The sequence below is a fragment of the Ochotona princeps genome, chromosome 1 (genome assembly GCF_030435755.1).
Source record: "Ochotona princeps isolate mOchPri1 chromosome 1, mOchPri1.hap1, whole genome shotgun sequence".
NCBI classification, from domain to species: Eukaryota; Metazoa; Chordata; class Mammalia; order Lagomorpha; family Ochotonidae; genus Ochotona; species Ochotona princeps.
The window spans coordinates 73153516-73175415 of NC_080832.1; the positions used below are offsets into that span (position 1 = coordinate 73153516).

The 21900-nt window shown below is 41.8% G+C and overlaps 1 protein-coding gene across 7 annotated transcripts in view; it reads left to right on the forward strand.

Annotated features, from left to right (window-relative positions):
* SYNCRIP (synaptotagmin binding cytoplasmic RNA interacting protein) overlaps nt 1–21900 on the forward strand; it is a 40180-nt gene that overhangs the window by 873 nt on the left and 17407 nt on the right. For 5 of the 7 annotated variants that reach the window (XR_009245021.1, XR_009245022.1, XM_058661023.1 and 2 more), the window contains exons 2-7: nt 971–1130; nt 1851–1969; nt 2079–2186; nt 5086–5199; nt 5299–5475; nt 19895–20030. Coding sequence is in view for 4 of the 7 variants with exons in the window: in XM_058661023.1 (XP_058517006.1) it covers nt 983–1130; nt 1851–1969; nt 2079–2186; nt 5086–5199; nt 5299–5475; nt 19895–20030 (802 nt within the window). In the remaining 3 variants the exon portion in view is untranslated. The remainder of the gene's footprint in view (nt 1–970; nt 1131–1850; nt 1970–2078; nt 2187–5085; nt 5200–5298; nt 5476–19894; nt 20031–21900) is intronic. The other 2 variants (XR_009245023.1, XM_058661034.1) reach the window with 1 other exon arrangement.

Genomic DNA, 21900 nt, shown 5'->3' on the forward strand with positions numbered 1-21900 from the left:
GGGGGCTGTGCGCGGAACGCCCTCACGCAGCCGGCTGCTCGGCCTCGGCGCCGCAGTGCCTGCACCGAGGGGCGAGGGGTGGGGACCTGGCCCGCGCGCCGCGGGTCACGTCTCCCGGCGGACTGGCGGCCGGGGGTCGCCCGCGCCCGGGAGAGCCCGGGGCGGAGAGCCATGTGTCAAGGCGGAGACGGCGGCGCTGGGGGGCGGGGAGAGCCTGTGGCCTGGTGCCGCTGCGGCCTCGGTGTGGAGGAGCGAGGTTGTGCTGCTGCAGGTTTCTGGGGGTTCCGACCGCGGCTTCGGTCTGCTGTCGGGAGCCGGTGACGGTCGTCTTGGCCTGGGGCTCGGTGGGTTTCCGTTGAAGGAAGTTGTAGGACATTTGAAGGCGCAGAGCACGTGTTTCTGATGGGCTCCTGGCGGCCGCAGTGGTGAGGCTGGCGCTCTGCTCTGGGTGCGGAGTCGGGGGCGGGCTTTGGGGTGCGGGGAGTGAAGGGTGGAGAAATTGGGTGGTGGGAAGGTGGCTTGTGTGAGCGCTTTGTTCTTCGCTGGCTGTTGTTACCGATGCCCATAAGCGGCAGGCGGGAAAAGCGCGCTCTTTAGGGGTTTACCTTGGAGAGGGGCGAGCCCAGCTATGCTTTTCCACACCTCTTGTTCTTCGTGTGGGCACAGCTGCCTGTGGCACGGTGGCTCGTCTTCGTGCTGATTGGGCTTCATTTGTAATAGGGTTTTTCCTAGGGAGTGTTAGCAGGTGAGTCAGGGGTGGTGCTGAGGAATATAGTGAATCGGTCCTTCTGTTCCCTGCGCACCATACAAATCTGGCTTGTCAGGCGTTAGTGACTTCAAGTAGGACTGCTTTAAAGGGAGGCGCAGTCTGGCTGGTGTAGTAAGTGGTAGAGAAAAGTAAGGATTGGGGCTCTCATTGTTCATACTTTTCGAAGATCCTAGTTTAATTTTGCTTATTGCGTTTAAACAGATCTCTGGAAACATGGCTACAGAACATGTTAATGGAAATGGTACTGAAGAGCCCATGGATACTACTTCTGCAGTTATCCATTCAGAAAATTTTCAGACATTGCTTGATGCTGGTTTACCACAGAAAGTTGCTGAAAAACTAGATGAAATTTACGTTGCAGGTAAGAACTAACACTTGCAAAATTACATATGAAATTTTACTATTGGATTTCTGGCTTTGAACTAAAATAGCAACTTTTTGTGGTTTCCAAGAAGTGTGAGAACTGGAATTTGGTTGTGATAGTTGGTGGATTTAGGTTTGAAGTAGGTCTGGGGGGGTGGGCTGAAGGGAGTCGGAAGCAGAAGGCTAGCTGTTCTGATGTCCTGCTGTACATGACACCAGCAACAGCTGCTACAATTTGGGAGCTGGCCATGGGATTTTTTTTTTTTTTTTTTTTTTGGTATTTTTATAGGAGTATTTTTGTTAACTAGCTTGGTAACTGTAGCCTTGTTCTGTTGTCTTGGAGTGCCTGTTACTTTTTCTTGTGGTATTTGAAATTGAGTAGATTTCAGTTGTCATGCTTGGTATTTTGTTGGTTGATCGTAGGAGTTGCAAATCAATGTAGTTACTGTAGAAATACTGTCCTGTTCTGAACTGTCTAATTTGGACACAAAGCAAGATGTGAAAGAAGTTGACTCATGTGTATTGTAAAGTGGTTGAGGGGCTTTAGTGGAAGAATGCAGTTCAGAATGGCAAAACTTGTGTGTTTTTCATCATGCAGTTAAGGGGAAAGGGTAGTACGGTAGTTGGCATACAAGTACTGGTATTGGCTAATATGACTTTTCTGAAAAAAATTGTTACCCAAAATGTAAATGTTGTTAATTACATTTTTTTTCTCCAGGGCTAGTTGCACATAGTGATTTAGATGAAAGAGCTATCGAAGCTTTAAAAGAATTCAATGAAGACGGTGCATTGGCAGTACTTCAGCAGTTTAAAGACAGTGATCTCTCTCATGTGCAGGTAATAATATTGTAGAATTGAAAATTTTTAGTACTTGTCCTGTTGACAAGCTGTGTTGTTTTAGTTGCACATGCAATAGTTTAAGTATGAATGGACAATTTTTTTACAGAACAAAAGTGCCTTTTTATGTGGAGTCATGAAGACTTACAGGCAGAGAGAAAAACAGGGGACCAAAGTAGCAGACTCAAGTAAAGGACCAGATGAGGCAAAAATTAAGGTAGGTCTTTAACTTTCTTAGTTCTAATGCTCTTTTAACTTTTGTAACTTTGAAAAATGTTCTTTGGGTGCAGAGTATTGCAAAGGTTGAGGCAATTCTGTCATCTTTTCTGGTCTTTAAAGCTTCCTCCCTTTAACTTTTCTTGATTTTCTGTTTTATCTTCTTAGATATTGATGATTAATTTTGTATTGCATTAGAAATAAAGTATTTAGAGAAACAGGTCCATTCTTTGAAAAGCTGCAAGTCCAGGTTATGGACAGTTGTGTATGTTTGAATTGAAATTGGATGGGGGCCCGGCGGCGTAGCCTAGTGGCTAAAGTCCTCGCCTTGAAAGCCCCGGGATCCCATATGGGCGCCGGTTCTAATCCCGGCAGCTCCACTTCCCATCCAGCTCCCTGCTTGTGGCCTGGGAAAGCAGTCGAGGACGGCCCAATGCTTTGGGACACTGCACCCGCGTGGGAGACCCGGAAGAGGTTCCTGGTTCCCGGCTTCGGATCGGCGCGCACCAGCCCGTTGCGGCTCACTTGGGGAGTGAATCATCGGAGGGAAGATCTTTGTCTCTCCTCCTCTCTGTATATCTGGCTTTCCAATAATAATAAAAAATCTTAAAAAAAAAAAAAATGGATGGGAATCAGTTTTTGTCATAGTGGTGTGGAGTATGTGCTTTGCACAGCTGGCTGGATTTTTAGCAATCTAGAATGCTAGTTAATTTAGAATTTTAACACTTATGCCTTTCTTTTGGATTAAAGTGCTTAACTGAGATTATGGTTTACTTTTTTAAGAATTATTTATTATTATTTTTATTACAAAGTCAGATATACAGAGAGGAGGAGAGATAGAGAGGAAGATCTTCCATTCGATGATGCACTCCCCAAGTGACCACAACAGCCGGTGCTGTGCCGGTCCTGAGCCAGGAGCCAGGAACTTCCTCCAGGTCTCCCACATGGGTGCAGGGTCCCAAAGCATTGGGCCGTCCTCGAGTGTTTTCCCAGGCCACAAGCAGGGAGCTGAATGGGAAGTGCAGCTGCTGGGATTAGAACCGGCGCCCATATGGGATCCCAGAGTGTTGAAGGTGAGGACTTTAACCATTAGGCTACGCCGCTGGGCCCAGATTATGGTTTATTTCTGAAAGCAGCGATCCAGGTTGCTGTGTGGAAAAGGAATTTTCATTTGAGATCACATGGCAAAATAAGTGGCCTCAAATTTAGCTACATTTTTACGTTGGTGTTAGTGAGTTTCTTAGTTTAGCTTAGCTTTTTTAGCTTATAGAGAAGGCAGTGATCATACCAGTTTTTAACGTAATGGTTTTAATGGCGAGCTAGTGTTCTTGAGCTAAGGGGTGTGACCCTGGAAGATCGGTTAGGAAAGACATGGGTGTTGGTTGATTGATAAAGGATTGGGCAGCTTAGAATATTGAAATATGGAAGTTAGCTGCTAATGTCAACCGTAAGACTCAAAAATCTGAGTGCATGAAGTTTGAATTCTAAATCCAGTTTTTCTGTAAAAATGGGGAGTATTCCCTATTGTAATGATGTCTGCTAATCTACATTTTAGAAGTTAGACTTTATATTGATTTAGTTTGTGGAACTTTCAGTTATGTTTTTGGGAGGGAACAGCTTAAAAATTTAATGGTATTTAAATTGTGACAAAAAGTCATAAAAATACTTGTATATTTGATACATGGAGCAAATTTTGCTCTGTTTTTTATGGTTGGAATCAAGTTGTTATTTGGGCAATGAGAAGATTAAGGTTAAACTCTGAAGGCACAGATTACACCTGTGAAAAAGGAAAGATGAGCAGTTTATTGATTGAGTGTATCCGATAGGTTTGAATTTTTAGTTTGTTATGCAGTTTTGCACCGGAGCAGTCGGGAGCAGTCATTTTGGTGTGAGAGAAGAACAGCTTTTACAACAGTGTGTCTTTTTCAATTTTTGTTAGAATGTTTTGAAAAGTTTTAATGCAGTATTTTTTCCATACATATTTAATGTTCTTTTAAAGATATTTAAAATCCGTTCATTTTTATTTTCAGAGACTAAGATGAACTCGGGTCATCTAATAGCGTTTTAATTAGGTTTTGTGATGTGGCTGATGCTAGTCTTTTTCAAAATTTACAATTAACAGGTTGGTTTTATGTAGGAAAACTGGTTTTGTACTTTGGTTGAAGTGGTCAGGGAAATAATTCTTTTGACTGATCACTTCTAAAACTTTTGCCTGTAGTGAATGAAGAGAAATTCTTGTCCTGAGTATGTATTGTTTAAATTTTAACAGTGCATATATTGTAGGCAGATAAAATGTAGCAGGTGTGTCACATTGTTGCAATTTCATAGCTTACAAAATTGTTTTGGCTCTAGGTTTTTTTTTTTTTTTAATGGTCCATGCTGTCCAATGAGGCCTGGTGCTCTAATGTCAAGTAATAAGAGGTGGTTTTTTCCTGTAGATCCCAAGTTTCTAGACTTGGTTTGAGGAGTGTAATTTCTTCAAAGTTGGCAAAATGCCCAGAATGGCAGTGTGCACCTTGGAGTGGGGTACAGGGAATTTATTCGGTAAGAAATTCAGATTTGGGAGATAAACAGCTAAATTAGTTGCATTTTTGGGGGTGGTAATAGCAAAGTAGATATCTTGAAAGTTGCTGATGGATTGAGCTTAATTTTTTGCCCAATGACCATTGCTAAGTAAATTGCTAAAAAATGATGTGAACAAGATACTGAAATTTTGACAGCAAGTTATGGATGTAATCAGGGCAAATTAAGGGGAAAATTCTGAGATAAATACCAGAAACCTGTTCATGGGAGATTATTGTCAAGGCAATTGGAAAGATTTGGACAAGATGGAAATCCTTCTGAATGCATGTGTGTAGTCTTGTGAATTCAGTGTATTGATGATATTTGGTTTTTTTAAGGCACTCTTGGAAAGAACAGGCTACACACTTGATGTGACCACTGGACAGAGGAAGTATGGGGGACCGCCTCCAGATTCCGTTTATTCAGGTCAGCAGCCTTCTGTTGGCACTGAGGTAAAGAAACTAAAAACTTGTACCTTTTGCAGTAGAAATTCAGGTATCTAATTTCCTAAAGAAAATTCTCCATGGTTTTACTTCATATTTAACTTGCAGATATTTGTGGGGAAGATCCCAAGAGATCTGTTTGAGGATGAGCTTGTTCCTTTGTTTGAGAAAGCTGGACCCATATGGGATCTCCGTCTGATGATGGATCCACTCACTGGTCTCAACAGAGGTTACGCGTTTGTCACTTTTTGTACAAAAGAAGCAGCTCAGGAGGCTGTTAAACTGGTAAGTCTGTTCCCGTTTTAGACTATATTCACTGTCTTTAATGCCAAGTTTTTCTTAACTGTGTTTAAGAGTTTATCAGCTGTTTCTTTTGAACTGCTGATTCTGTGTTGTCTCACTGTGTGAAAGCCAGAGGCGTGTTTTATTCAAGTGTAATTGCTAGAAAGGTAATGTGGAAGATTTCTTAGTAAGATGATTCTTGAACTTAGTTGGCTTTAGTAATCTGGTTAAATTTATGGGGATGTGAAACGGTTTATGAAAGAAAGCTGGTACAGTTTTTGGACATACCTGGGCTATCCCTTTTGTAAAATATTTCTCAGACATAATAATTAGTTCTAAGTTAGTTAATGAATGGCAAAATTTGGTTTAAAAATACCAGATGTTAAGTTGGGGACCAGTGTTTTTAAAAATAAATAACTTCTAACTACTTTTATTCTATGACTACATTTTTATAGTTGAAGAGAGTTCAGGATTACTTTTAAAGCTATGGATAGTACCAAGGAATATATTAAGGAGAAGCTTTTGTAGATGGCTTGCTATGATGATGATTTCTGGATTTCGCCTCATCTAGATTTCATATTTCACGGGGTATGCTAAAGCCGGTGTGAAATCATTAGTGATTTCTCCTGAAAATCCGCACCCCAGTCAGATACACAGGTTGCGTATCATCCTTTATGTGAAGTGCTTGTCCAGAATTAGTTCAGATATTGAAACATTTCATATTAAGGGTTCTCAACCTGTACCATATTTTAAAGTTGATCATAAAGGAGAAATGAAAATCTGTGTTTTGCTCTTCTCTATGGCTTGAAACTCTTTACAAGTATGTGTAATTGAAGTATGGTGGAGGTTGAATGTTAGGAAAGTATGCTACCGGTAAGAATGTAGGTGTCAGGGCTGGTATGAAGTAGTGGATCAAGTCAACGATTGTGACAGTAGTATCCCACAAGAGCACTGATTCGAGTTCCAGCTAGCTGTTCACTTACAAACAAGCTCACCTTGAAAAGCAGAGGAAGATGGGCCATTGTTTGGGCCGCTGCAACTCATGTGGGAGTTCTAGATGAAGTTGTGGCATCCTGCTTCATGCTGGCTTAGTCCTTCATGACTGTAGTGTCTATCTGAGGAATAAAGTATTGGATGGAAAACCACTGTCCTCTATCTGCCACTTTTCATATAACTCAGACTCAATCTTTTTTAAAGAAGAATTTATTGGGCCCTGCGTGATAGCGTAGAGGTTAAAGAATGTGCCGGGATCCCATATGCCTACCGGTTCTAATCCCAGCAGGCCCGCTTTCTGTCCAGCTCCCTGCTTGTGCCTGGGAAAGCAGTCGAGGACGGCCCAAAAGCTTTGGGACCCTGCACCCATGTGGGAGACCTGGAGGAAGCTCCTGGCTCCTGGCTTCAGATCGGTTCAGCTCCAGCCGTTACGACCTCTTGGGGGAGTGGACGATCAGATGGAAGATCTTCCTCTCTGTATATCTGGCTTTCCAATAAAAATAAATCTTTTTTTAAAGATTGATTTATGGATTTAGATAAGGAGAGACAGATGTAGAGAAGGAGAGACAGAAAAAGAGCTTCCATCCACTGGTTCACTCCCTGTGTGAAATGGCCAGAGCTAAGCTGATCCAATGCCAGAAGCCAGGAGCTTCTTCCAGGTCTTTCACATGGGTGCAGGTTCCCAAAGCTTTGGACTGTCTTTGACTGCTTTCCCAGGCCACAAACAGGGAGCTGGATGTGAAATGGAGCAGCTGGGAAATGAATCAGTTCCAATACGGGATCCAGGTATATGCAAGGCAAGGATTCAGCCACTAGGATATTCACTGAGCCCCTCAATTTTTGTAAGAGATTTAATTTTTGGGCCTGGTGCTGAAGTCCTCACCTTGCATGGGTGAGGACTGCACAGTTGGGAATGGCCCAGGGTCTTGGGGTACATGGGGAGGCTCCTGGCTTTGAATTGGCTCAGATCTGGCCGTTGTGGCCACTTGGTGAGTGATTCTTTGATGGAGGATATTCTTTGTCTCTCCTCCTATCTGTGTATCAGACTTTCCAATTAAAAAATTTAAAAAAATTTAGTTTCGTTTGAAAGGTAGTTAGGGAGGGATCTTCCATTCACTGGTTCATACCACAATGGCCAGGGTTGGGCTGGTCTAAAGCTAGGAACCTTTTCTGGATCTGCTGCGTTAGTACAGGGGCCCAGGAACTTGAGGCCATCTGCTTTCCAAGTGCGTTAGCAGGGAACTGGATTGGAAGTATACTTGCTGGAACATGAACCTGTACTCCTGTGGGATGCTGTACCACAGGTTGATTTGCAGCTTGCTATGCCACAGCCCCAGCCAAAGTAAATAAGTTTGATTTTTTTTTTTTTTTTTTTTTTTTTTTTTTTTTAATGGAGTGGGATTGTGGAGGAGGGAGATTTGGAGAAAAAGATCTGGTGGTTCACTTCCCAAATGGCTGCCATGGCTAATGCTGAGTTGATCAAAAGCCAGGAGCTTTTTTGAGTTTCCTGCGTGGGTGAAGGGTCCCAAGGCTTTCGGCCATCCTCCTTGGCTTTCTAAGGCCTTGGGCAGGGAGCTGGAGGGAAAGTGGAACAGCTGGGATATGAACCAGCACCCATATGGCATCATGGCGCTTGCAAGGGGAGGTTTAGCCCGTGAAGCCATTGTGCCAGACCCAAATAGTTAAAAAGAAAAATAGTATAGAAATCTTTAAAAATAGATAATAGCAGGACGTGAAGATGCCGATTGGGACATGTTTGTCCTCTTATCAAGTGCCTAGATATGAGTCCTGGCAATACTCCCAATTCCATGTCGTTCCATGCCAGTATGCAATGGGATGTAGCAGGTGATGGCTGCCATTCTTTACTTTGGGGCTGCCCAGTCTTACCTGTTGGGGGCATTTGGGCGATGAACTAACAGATAAACCATGTCCTGTCTCTTTGCCTATTAGCATATAAACAAAAGAATTTATGGATTAGACATTCCTTTTGAAATATTGGTTGAATTTTCCCTCAAAATGCCTTTTTTAAATTTCAGAGGTGGTATAGCTCTGTAGGGAACCATTCACTTGTAACCTGTCTGTCATCAAAATTTTAGTTTCAACAGTTGATAAAATGAAGGAATTTGAAGAGCTTTAGATTTACTTTATAAAAGTCATTTTTTGTCAAGTCAGCAGGACAGTATGGCTAAGTTTTAATGTGAAGATTTGGAATGACAAGCCAGTGACAATGACCTGTCTTACTACAGAAAGCTAACTGAAAATTTAGCCAGTGATGTCAGACTCATTTTTTTTTAGCATTTTAAGGGATCATAAAGTGATATTAATATAGGACATGTAATTCTTTTTAGCCTAATTATGGGAAGTCCTCACCAGGCCCCATTTCTAGAGGGTTTCTGGAAACCTTATAGTAAAGATAACATCAGCAGGAATGGATGCTATATAATTAACTTGGATGTGACATGATTTTGAATCCCTTTTAGAAGAAGACAGTGGGTGTTAGAGGTCCTCAAAAATTTCATGGGAAACATGCATGATTTGGGAAGTATCATGAAGTATCAAGATTTTTTCACAAAAGTCTTCCAATTTGTTTTTTTTGTTTTAATTTTTATGGGGAAGTCAGATATACAGAAAGGAAGAGAGACAAGAGGAAGATCTTCCTGCTGATTCACTTCCTAAGTGGCTGCAGTGCCTGGAGCTGCGCCAGTCCGAAGCCAGGAACCCAGAGCCTCTTCTGGGTCTCCCACGCGGATGCAAGGTCCCAAGGCTTTGGGCTGTCCTTGACTGCTTTCCCAGGCCACAAGCAGGGAGCAGGATGGGAAGTGGGGCTGCCTGGATTAGAACTGGCTGATGCCCTTGGCATCCCGGGGTGTTCAAGGCAAGGACTTCAGCTGCTAGGCTACTGCATCAGGCCCAAGTCTTCCCATTTCGTTTCTTGTGAACCTTTTGAAGTTCATCTCATATCACTAAAATGAATTATATGTGTCATTTTTTGAAGGATACTTACTACAATAAGAGCACTAGACTTGTAGACTAAGAGATGAAATGACTGTAATGTTCTATGGAAGATTGCAACATTGATTCAATTTTTTGTCACTTGTGAAATTTGGTACCTATTTTTTAAAAAATTCTTTTCTGAAAAAGATTGACATATTTTTAAAGTCAGATTTACAGAGGAGAGACAAAAAGATAGGTCTGTGTATGCAGGTTCTCTTCCAAAATGGCCTCAATGGCTTGGGTTGTGCCAGTCCAAAGCTAGGAGCCAGGAGCTTCTTTAAGGTCTCTCACTGCTACAGGGACAGCACTTTAGCTGTCTTCTGCTGCTTTCCTGTGCATTTTAACAAGGAGCTGATTGAAGGGCAGCAGCGGGGAAACAAACTGGCGCCTAGACAGATGCTGACACTGCAGGTGGTGGCTTCACTTGCTGTGTGGTAGTGCTGGCCCCCTGGTATGTATATGTATATATATATATATATATTTTTAAATAATGGATTTTTTTTTTTAAAGATTTACTTTTATTACAAAGTCAGATATACTGAGAGGAGGAGAGATCGAGAGGAAGTGGAGCTGCCGGGATTAGAACCAGCAGCCATATGGGATCAAGGCGAGGACCTTAGCCACTAGGCCACGCTGCCGAGCCCCCCTGGTATATATTCTTCACATAACTACAGAGTTTGTGTTGTGTTTTTATACTTGAATTACAGTACTATCCAAGGCAAAATTTTGTGTGATTGGTGTCATTCTAGTTATTTATTTATTTTTATTGGAAAAGCAAATTTACAGAGGAGAGACAGAAAGGTTTTTTATTTGTTGATTCACTCACCAAATGTCTGCTATGGCCTGAGCTGCTTTTGTGTCTCCCAATTGGATAAATGCTCCTCAGGCTTTGGATCAGCAGGTGGAAGATCTTCCTCTGTCTCTTCTCTCGCTGAATCTGCCTTTCAGTGGCACATTCAAATAATGTTAATCTCAAAACAGAAGGTTGAAGTACCTTGTTACCGCTTTCCTTTGAGTGGAGAAGTATTTTAAGGTTAGCCATTTAGCATTAGTTTTTTTTTTTTTTTTAAAGATTTATTTATTTCATTGGAAAGGCAGATATACAGAGAGGAAGAGAGATGTACAGAGAGGAAGATCTTCTGTGCGATGATTCACTCCCCAAGTGACTGCAACGGCCGGTGCTGTGCTGATCCAAAGCCAGGAGCCAGGAACTTCTTTCCGGGTCTCCCACGGCGGGTGTAGGATCCCAAGGCTTTGAGCCTCCTTGACTGCTTTCCCAGGCCACAAAAACATGGAGCTGGATGGGAATTGGGGCTGCCTGGATTAGAACCGGCGTCCATATGGGATCCCACAGCGAGTGCAAGGCGAGGAGCTTAACCACTATGCCATCGTGCCGGGCCCAATCATTAGTTTCTGATGAACCATGATTTCACTTAGATTCAAAACTATTGAAGATGTTAAATTTTTTAAAAAATAATACTTATTTTTATTCGTCTTTTATGAAAGACAGATTTTACATGGGGAGTAAGGCAGGCAAAGGGATCTTTCATCTGCTGTCACCACTCCTAAACTGATCTGAAGCCAGGAGCTTTATCTGGTCGCCCACACAGGTGTAGGGGCCTAAGGGCTTGAGCCATCCTCTGCTGCTTTCCAAGGCCGCAAGCAGCGAGCTGGACCCACGGATGCTAGAGCTGCAGGAAAAGGCTTAGCTTGGCTGTGCTACTGTGCCACTGTAGATATTAAAATTTGTGAAATTTAGAAATGGATTACTTGATGCTAGCTGCTGAAGAAGAGGCAGAAAGTTTCCTATTTATTTAGGAAGCACAGGGAGAGCACCCTCCCCATGTCTGGGGCTGAACTGGGAAACTGGAGCTCAATCTGGGTCTTGTACATAGGTAACGGAAACCCAGTCATTTGAACCATCAGCACTTCAGCTTCCCATGGTCTACATTTAGCAAGGAGCTGGGCAAGGAAACCAGGTACTTGGTATTTGGGATGTTTCTTTTTTTCAAAAAAGATTTGGTTGGAAAGGCAGATTTACAGAGAGAAGGAGATACAGAAAGATACTCTGTCTGCCCACTTACTCCACAAGTGGCCGGAATGACTGTAGTTGAGCCTATTAGGAGCCAGGGACCGCTTCTGGATCTCCCACACAGGTGGAGGTTCTCACGGCTGTAAGTCCATCCTTGACTGATTTCTCGGGCCACAAGCAGGAGCTGGATAGGAAGTGGAGCATTTGGGACAGGAACCAGCTCCCATACGGATCCCAGCAGTTGCAAGGCGAGAATTTAGCCACTAGGCTGTAGCACTGGGCCTAGGATGTGAGTTTCTTAATCAGTGTCATAAATAGATGGCCAAATACCCACCCCTTCATGTTTTTTCTTTCCTTCTTTAAATAAGACTATAAAGTTTTCTTTTTTCTCTAAGGTTTATTTTGAAAGGCAGAATTACAGAGAGAAGGAGAGACAGAAATAGATCAATCTATCAGTTGATTGATCTTGAAACTGTTAGTCCACCCCCCAAATGGCTGCAGCATCCAGAGCTGGGCCAGTCCAGAGCCAGGAGCTAGGAGCTTCTTTCAGGCCTCCCACGTAGGTGCAGTAGACCACTGACTTGGGCAGCCTTTGTTTTTTCAGGCCTCTAGCAGGGAGCTGGATCAGAATTGGAGCAGCTGAGATTCTAACCTAGTGCTCAGATTGGATGCCTGTACTGCAGATGGACATTTTATCTGTTAGATATTTGAAAATATATATGATGTTTCTGGTTGTTCGAAGGACCAGAAACAGAAGTTTGTATATGTGTTTGGACGATGTGTGGCTATAGTTATAACTCCAAGGCTAGTAGTGCTAAAATGCGTGTGTTCATCCTGTATAATAAAATATATTGGCTTGATGCTGGTAATTCCTACATTTTTTTTTTTGAACAGTGAAATAAGTAGTCACTAATTTATTCATCAAAGTGGTTATGGGCTTAGCATCATAAATGGTGTGTACAACTATTTTGGTGAATGTAGCTGACAAAGTAGGCCCATGCACTGTTTTAGTAGGAATATTTTGTAGTAGGATATTTTATGTGTGTTCAACATGAAATCTGTTAGTATAATAACCAAGCTCTTTCAGAGTATAGGTTACAAGAGGAACAGTGGAATCAAGCGGTGAAGAAAGGATGAAGGGGCTATGCTGCTTTGAGTAAGGATTGTCAGGCAGCCTTGTAAAGCGGTTTGAGCAGCACAGTGAAGAAAATGTGCAATCTATTTGGAGCAGTGTTTCATGAATATAAGTGGGAAATACACCTTGTTTTTAAAGTCAGTGCCAGGGCTGGCATTGTGGTATATACAGTAGATTAAGGTACTGCCTGGGAATCTCTATCTCATGTGTGAGTTTTGGCTGTTTGGCTGATGTGCCAGGGAGGTTGCAGATGATAGTGTAAGAACCGAATTCCTGCCACCCATGTGGAAGAACCTAATGGAGCTTTTCACTCCTGGCTTCAGCTTGGCCCAGCCCTGACTGGGGCCATTAGAGGAGGAAACCAGCATATGAGAGATGTGTGGGTCAGCTCTATCTTTCAAATAAATACATAAGTTTTTTTTTTAAAAGATTTATTTTTATTACAAAGTCAGACATACAGAGAGGAGGAGAGACAGAGAGGAAGATCTTCCGTCCGATGATTCACTTCCCAAGTGAGCCGCAACGGCTGGTGCTGTGCCGATCCGAAGCCAGGAACCAGGAATCTCTTCCGGGTGCAGGGTCCCAAATCCTTGGGCCATCCTCGACTGCTTTCCCATGCCAGAAGCAGGGAGCTGGGTGGGAAGTGGAGCTGCCGGGATTAGAACCGGTGCCCACATGGGATCCCGGGGCATTCAAGGTGAGGACTTTAGCCGCCAGGCCACGCCACCGGGCCCAAATACGTAAGTTTTAAAAACAGGATTAGGACAGAAAAAGTTATTGCTATATTGCTAGGAGATAGTACTTCATGATTGGCAGGATAAGTTGCACAGTGTTAAGAGTTTTGAACTTGGTGTGGGTGGTATGATGTGAATGTTTGATTAATGAAGGATTTCTGTTGAAGAGAATCAGAGGAGTATTACAGCAGAAGAAAGAGGTCAGAGATTTCAGAGAGCAAATTGACAGGTTGCTATTGGTGTGTTTTAGGCTTTTTTTTAATTTGATAGGTAGAGAGCTCTCATTCATTGGTTTCTATTCCCAAATGTCCTTGTGTACTCCCCAAATGTCCTCAGTGGCTAGGGGACTTGAGAACTCAGTTCAGGTCTCCTACGTGTGTTGCAGAAGGCCAACCGCTGGAGCCGGTCATTGCTGCCTTCCAGGGTGTGCTTTAGCAGAAAGCTGGACTTCAGAGCCAGAGCTAGGAGTCAGAACACATGAGCTCTAAAACAGGACATGGTATCTTAATTAGTGCCTAAGTATCTGCCTTGGCTATAGGCTATATCCAACTTTTGTCAGTGATGTAAATGAAAGAGGTATTGGACTACACTGGAAATGTTAGTGTAGTGGTTTCAATCTACACAGAATGCTTTAGTTGGCAAAATTAGGATCTGGAAACATTTTGGTTGTGTAGGAGAGCTAGTTCCTATATAACAAGATGGAATTGACAGAACTGGAGTTGTACTTAATAGGTGAGTATAGTGTGAATCAGAAATGTGGTATAGTTACCAAATGAGCTAAGGTAAATACAGCGTGGTTTACTGCTAGAGAATTATTAGTAGTTTCTGGTTTATTCTGGGCTCCTCAGTCAGTCTCACTCTGCATTACCCCAGTGTAGTTATTATTACTCGTTGGTGACACTGGAGCGACAATATCTTTTCTTTGTTTGAAAGGCAGATTTTACAGAGAGGGGAGACTGAGAGGTCTTCTGTCTACTGGTTTACTCCCCAAATGGCTGCAACAGCCGAAACTGAGCTGATCGGAGATTGGGAGCCAGGAGCTGCTTTCTAGGTCTTGCACATTTGTGCAAGGGTTCAAAGGGCTGGGACATCTTCCGCTGCTTTTCCAGGCCACAAGCAGAGGATGCATCAGAAATGGAGCAGCTGGGACATAAACTGGTCCCAATATGGGATGTTGGTGCCATAAGATGGAGGATTAGCTTGCTGTACCACTGCGCTGGCCTTGCTGGCATCTCCTGGAAACACTTTGCAGCTATTGGGGAAAAAATTATTAAGCATAGTGAATAACTGAGCTTTATATATGGGTATATGTCATTTGAGGGAGGAAATGGATTTATTGTAGATTTACAAAGAGTTCATATACAAAGATGAGTTTTCTGATTTAGAAATGTTGAAAGTGGATAGATGGAGGTACAATTAGGACTGAGCAACCACTTCTTGGGGTTAGATGCTAAATCTATATTTGGTGAATTTCTGGGGATTTGTTGACTGATGTCTATAAGGAGGGCAAAAAGTAAAGATAAGAGTCTACATGACAGGTTGAATTTCTGGATTATTCAATTTAGAAATTGCATTGAATTATCAGAATTTACTTTTTTATTGGGTTGCTTCCTTAATATTGGGATCCCACCCTGCCAGACCTTACCATTTGTTCATTTCATATGTCCTGGTGTCGTGTTTGAAATGTAGACTGACACAAAGATCTTCTGTCTGTTGCTACACTGCTTAAATGGCTGCAGCAGCCGGGTCTAGGCCAGGCCAAGGCCTGGAGTCAAGGGGCTGCGGTGCTAGATTTTTGTTAGTGTGATGAAGGTTAAGATGTTACAAAGTATGCTTAAAATACATGCTTAATCCATAGTTGGAGTATTACTTCAAGAAATGCCTATTTCTAGGTACTACTTTTGTTTTATTTGGACAAAATGATGATTTATTTTGTTTTTTTTTTGTTTTTGTTTTTTTTTAACATATATTTTTATTGCATTTCCTTTTTTTTTAAACTAATTACATTGCATTATGTGATACATTTTTTTATGCACTGGGATTCCCCCTGCCCCTCCCAAAACCCTCCCCCCATGGTGGATTGCGCCACCTTGTTGCATTTCCATAGTTCAAATTCAGTTGACATTCTTTCTTTGGAGGTATTTACTAAGTTTCTTGGTGAGACCATCTCTGGTCTGAAGGTAGAGCCGGCAGAGTATCATCCCAATCAATTAAAAGCCCCAACATAATATTTCCAACCATTTACAACATTGTGGCATTAATTGACATGGTATTGATTAACCAATATGTTAATAGGAAAATGCAGGTTCTTAACCACAGCCTGTGACTTCTACATTGGTTTCTATTTTGGTTTACATTCAACCGTATTCTATACACCTTAAAATGGCTTAGATTGCTATTCAGCTGTCTCATGTCTATTTTAATTTTAGTCTTTAGCAGTTTATAGCATTGAAGCATGATTTCGCTGAACCTGGCTGTTTTTCAGGTGGTCTAACTCTATAATTCTAACAGGACATATGTCAACCATTTAGGTGAGCATGTTTAGGAGGGGTGTGGAGAGAAATCTTCCATACCCCAGTGAGGAGTAACTAATCTTTGTGTCCCACCCAGTGAGGTATAAGTGCATCCCCGCTGACCATTTCCTGTCTGTTTCTAAGCTTTCCTTGTTGTTCTCTGTCTATCTATTCTAGTTTTGTTTGTTTGTTTGTTTTGAGGGGTTTCTGGAGCGCTCCTGATGGTTATTACAAGAGAGGGTGGGGATCCAAAACTGGAAGCAGGCAAGGACCAGAGAAAGCTCCTCTCTCTAGTCCTGAAGGAAGTTTACTGTTCTTCTGTTTCTGCGGATTGCTCAGTGCTCCTGGTTGTTCCGATGACCTTGGATCCAGCAAGGCAGGATTTGGGCTTCTTCTATCCCATGTGGTAGATCCAAATGGGGGTGGTTGACCTCAGAGTTCTTGGCCTCTGAAGGCACTCCATTTCCCCGTGGTCTCCTTGTCAGTTGGGATGTAGTCCTCGGTGCTCCTTGGTGAGGATCTGGGAGTCTTCAGGATTGGGATAAAAGCCTCCTCCTGTCTGCCTGCTCCACTCTGGGGTCCCCCCGCCACTCTATGCGTATGACCTCCTGTTAAGAGGTTGTTAGGATTACTCCTGATTCCCCCATATGCCTTTGTAGTTTTGCTATTGCCTAATGCTAATTTGAGTCTGTTGTCTATGAATTACCAGTTATGATCCTGATAGGTTATATTTCCCATCTTCCTCACACCTTCTAGGGTGATGTAAGATTTCGCTGCTCTCCCTCCCCATTTCCAAGTATCATGGGGCCTTACAAGTACATTAGGTTTTACAATTCTTTGATGTAGATCATAAGCAGTCTGCCTCATATCATTGGTTACTTCACAGTATCTTACTGCATGAATTCAGGCTGTTTGGGGTTGAAATAATATTACTGTTTTTCGGATTGACATCATAACAGCCACATCGAGCACAACAGCAACAACAACAGCATCAACAACACATTGCAGCACCCTGATAAAATAATGTGCCACTGAGTAAGAACACATGCTTAACTAAAAGGAAACACAGAAGTCTCTTGGGAAAGATGATGCCATCATATACTTCATGAGCACTTGATGAATTCTACCAGAGAAAAGAGATTATTTGGAAGCAAGCCAGCTGACATAAAAACATCAAAACATGAGATACATCCATAAGAGCAAACAGACAATCAAAAAATAAATAGATAAATAAAACTTTAAAAAAAGAAAAAAAAACAGTATAGATTGGACTGTTGGAGTTACACTTTCCATGTTGGGTACTACTTTTGTTTTATTTGGACAAAATGATCATTTATTTTGGAGAACCAGTTTACTTTTCAGGTTTGTTTTTCATTGAAAATGTCAGTGAATGAACCTGGTAGGATAGCTTCGTGGCTAGATTCTCACCTTGCATTTGAGGGGATTCCATATGGTTGCCAGTTCATATCCTGGCTGCTCCACTTCCTATTTACTCCCTGCCTGTGACCTAGGAAGGCAGTGGAGGATGGCTCAAGGCCTTGAGACCGTGCACACACATGGGTGACCCAGAAGAAGCTTCTGGCTCCTGCTTTGAATGAACTCAGCTTTGACTGTTGTGGCCACTTGGGGAGTCAACCAGCAGGTAGAAGATCTTTGTATCTTTCTTTCTGTATATCTGCCTTTGCAATAAAAAATAAAATGAATCTTAAAAAAAAATGTGAGTGGAGAGATATCTCAGAAATTTTGCTGAATCTGAGCCAGGTTATTGTTAGGAGACCACAACTATTCTCTCACCATGTCTGTTCTTCCTTGAATAACATGATTAGCAGGGCCAGTGATTAGCTGGAGGAAAAAGTGGCTTTCTATAGATAATTCAGTAGTCTTTATTATTTTGAATCAACCTTACTATTGGCGAGTGATGGAGTTTTGTGATGATGTTACAGAGAGGCCGTCTTCCTATGTATCTGATTACTTTTCCTTTGTAATTTTTCCACTCTGTTTGCCTTTCCACTTTGAGATTTCTTTTTTTCTTTTTTTTTTAAGATTTATTTTTATTGGAAAGCCAAATATACAGAGAGGAGGAACCAGGGAGAAAGATCTTCCGTCCGATGGTTCACTCCACAAGTGACCCAACGGCCGGAACTGCGCCAATCCGAAACCAGGAGCTTCTTCAGGTCTCCCACGCGGGTACAGGGTCCCAAGGCTTTGGGCCGTCCTCGACTGCTCTCCCAGGCCACAAGCAGGGAGCAGGATGGGAAGTGGTGCTGCTGGGGTTAGAACCGGCACCCCCAGGTGCGTTTAAGGCAAGGACTTTAGGCTCTACGCTATTGTGCCGTGTCCCATCCACTTTGAGATTTCTTATGAGGACTTTGATTGCTTTTTATGGTGATATAAATAGAACTCAGTTTTTGTTAAAAGATTTTTTGGGGGTTTATGTATTTTTGTTATGCTGAATAATAGCTCCTGCAGTTAGACTACTTGGACATGAAAATTTAAATAGTCATCCTTAAAGTAACTCCTGAGTCTGGTGCAGTGGCTCAGTAGGCTAATCTTTCACCTTGCAGCACTGGCATTCCATTTTGTGCTAGTTCTAGTCCCGGCTGCTCCGCTTCCTATCCAGGTCCCTGCTTATGGCACACAATGAAGTAACTTTTTTTTAAACTCCTCACATTTATGGAAGATTTTTGTACAAGGTGCGTAGTGACTCATGTTTGTGTGACTCTATGTATTTATAAAATAGTATTCGATATCAGCTTTACAGGGATTGATGAATTGTTATTACTGTTGCCACCATTGCTAGTATACAAGTTTGAGATGGTTTCAACTAGATATACCATCTGGTCTGCTTTTCAGATAACATGGATGCTTTTGATCTTTAGTTTGTAAATAATTCTGATTGTTACTTCCCAAGTAGCTGCAGTGGCTTGAGCTGAGCTGATCTGAAGCCAGGAGCCAGGAGCTTCTTGGTCTCCCACATGGGTGCAGGGTCTCAAGGCTTTGGGGTATCCTCTGCTGCTTTCCCAGGCTACAAGCAGGGAGCTGGATGGGAAGTGGAACAGCCAGGATATGAATATGTGTCTGTGTGGGATCCTGGGTGTGCACGGCAAGGATTTTAGCCACTAGGCTACGATGCCAGGTCCTGTAAAAATAATAGTTTTAGTGATTTCTAAAATGTTTCTCATGCTAATTCAGTGTTCCCATGATATAACCAAGCTTGGAACCAAGGCATATAATCCACTTATGTTTTTGGGATTTTGAAATGGAATTTTCTTATTGTATCTTCTATTTTATGTGCCTGCTGGTCCTGAAATCAGTTTGACTTACATGAGATCAACTTGATGGAAGAGTTAATTTAAATATTTTGGGCCCGGTTCGGTGGCCTAGCGGCTAAAGTCCTTGCCTTGAATCCCATATGGGTGCTGGTTCTAATTGCAGCAGCTCTGCTTCCCATCCTGCTCCCTGCTTGTGGTCTGGGAGAGCAGTCGAGGAGAGCCCAAAGCCTTGGGACCCTGCACCCGTGTGGGAGGCTTGGAGGAAGTTCCTGGCTCCTTGCCTCCTATCGGCGCAGCTCCAGCTGTTACGTTACTTAAGGAGTGAATCATCGGGTGGAAGATCTTCCTGTCTGTCTCTCCTCCTCTCTGTATATCTGACTTTGCAATAAAAATAAATAAAATTTTTAAAAAAAATCTTGTTATGAAATGGCAGTTTTTGAATTTAAACAAGCTGCTACAAATCTGATATCCTAAAGTATCAAGTTTTGTAAATTTCAAGCATTTTACAATAATCTTACAGTAAATTCATTAAGTTTGGTTAGTAATATCTTCATACCTCTTTCAGACAGGGAATCTTTGATGTAGGAATTATTGTAAACTTTTTGAAGGGTGAAAATAGTTAAAACATAATAAAATGTTTTACTTGTTAAACTTGATCATTTTTAATGAAATTTGTGTACTTACTGTTATAAATAATTCTGCATATTATAAATAACTTAAAAACACTGAGTTTTTTTTCTCCCTTTCAGTATAATAATCATGAAATTCGTTCTGGAAAACATATTGGTGTTTGCATCTCGGTTGCCAACAATAGGCTTTTTGTGGGTTCTATTCCTAAGAGTAAAACCAAGGAACAGATTCTTGAAGAATTTAGCAAAGTAACAGGTAAGTTAAATTTCATTGAAAAGAGTTGCAGCTTTTAATAAATGCAATAGCCTATTTCTATGTGCCAATGATTGTTTTGAACATTACATTATTGGCTTATTGAATCTTTCTAACAACTTTGAGGTGAGTTGATCTCATTTTTCAGATAAGGAAAACAGCCTTAACAGATTTTGGAAAATAGCTTTCCAGGTATTACATAAGCTTACAAGGAATACAGGAGAGACTTAATTCTGTCTGCAAAATCATTGGTCTTCCCTTGTTCTTTTTTCAAAATCATGGGATTAGATTCTGTAATTGTTAACAGATTATGCATTGCTAATGTTTTAACATTTTTAAACTATATCTCATTTTTATAATAATTCCTAAATAATAAACTGCTTTTTATTAGGAAATGCTTTGCCTGCTGTGCTTAAGTATCAGTTTATTGCAACTAAAGATTTGAAATTCTTAGATGGTAAGACCTTTGAGATAAAGAGAAAAAATATAATACAATTTTTAGTGTTTGCTTTTGTAATAAGAAACACCATTTGATTTATTTTTAAAATATTTTTATTTTGAATCTTTTTTTTTTTTAAAGATCTATTTATTTTATTACAAAGTCAGATATACAGAGAGGAGAGACAGAGAGGAAGATCTTCCGTCCGATGATTCACTGCCCAAGTGAGCCGCAACGGGCCGATGCGCGCCGATCTGATGTGGGGAACCAGGAACCCCTTCCAGGTCTCCCACGCGGGTGCAGGGTCCCAAAGCTTTGGGCCGTCCTCAACTGCTTTCCCAGGCCACAAGCAGGGAGCAGGATGGGAAGTGGAGCTGCTGGGATTAGAACCGGCGCCCATATGGGATCCCGGGGCATTCAAGGCGAGGACTTTAGCCACTAGGCTACGCCGCCGGGTCCTATTTTGAATCTTGAATTAGGTGATAGGATTTCGTGTTAGGCTGGGATTCCGCCCCCCCAAACTTGCACTCCCTGGCAGATTTTCCCTGTTTTACTACAATAGTGTAGCCCTTCATAAGGAATCATAATTCTATCAGTCTCTTAATTCAAGTGTGCCTGACATTTTTGGTACAGGCAATGTCAGACAGCCCAGCATCCCATTGTCTAGACATGTCCAACAGTTTCATTGGGAATCCATCTTTCATCTGGAAGCAGGGATGCATGTTCCATTATGCCCCCACATCTGGATATGGTAGACCCCAGAAATCCATCACTATACATTTCCATAATTGATAAGCCATGCAGCAAGGTCAACAACTGGTATGAGTTAGAACAACAGCCAAAACAACATCAAGAACAAATTACAGCACCATGAAATAACGCACCACTGAGTAACAACACATGGGTGACAAAAACGAAACACAAAAGTCTCTTGGGAAAAATGATACCACCGTGTAATCCATGAGCCAGTGATGAATTTGACAAGAGAAAAGAAATTATTTGGACTAAACAAAATTGAAGTAAACATCAAAACAGGGGATACAGCCAAAACAAACAAATGAAAAACAGTATGGATCGGATTATTGAAGTTACACTTTCCATGCTGGTTTCCTTATATAAGAGAGAATATATGGTACTTGTTATTTTGTGACAGACTCATTTCACTGAGCATAATGGTCTTTATTTGGGACCACCTAGTTGCAAATAGTATAATTTCATTCTTCTTAATAGCTGAATAATATTCCATGGAGTAGATGTACCACAGTTTCTTTAACCACTTTTCTTTGGACACACATTTGGATTGTTTCCATGTCTTTGCTATTGTAGATTGTGCTGCTGCAGAGAAAGCATTACAGATCCCCTTCTCATATGCAGATTTCACTTCTATTGGGTATGTTCCTAGGAGCTGGATAGCTTGGTCATATGGCAGGTTTA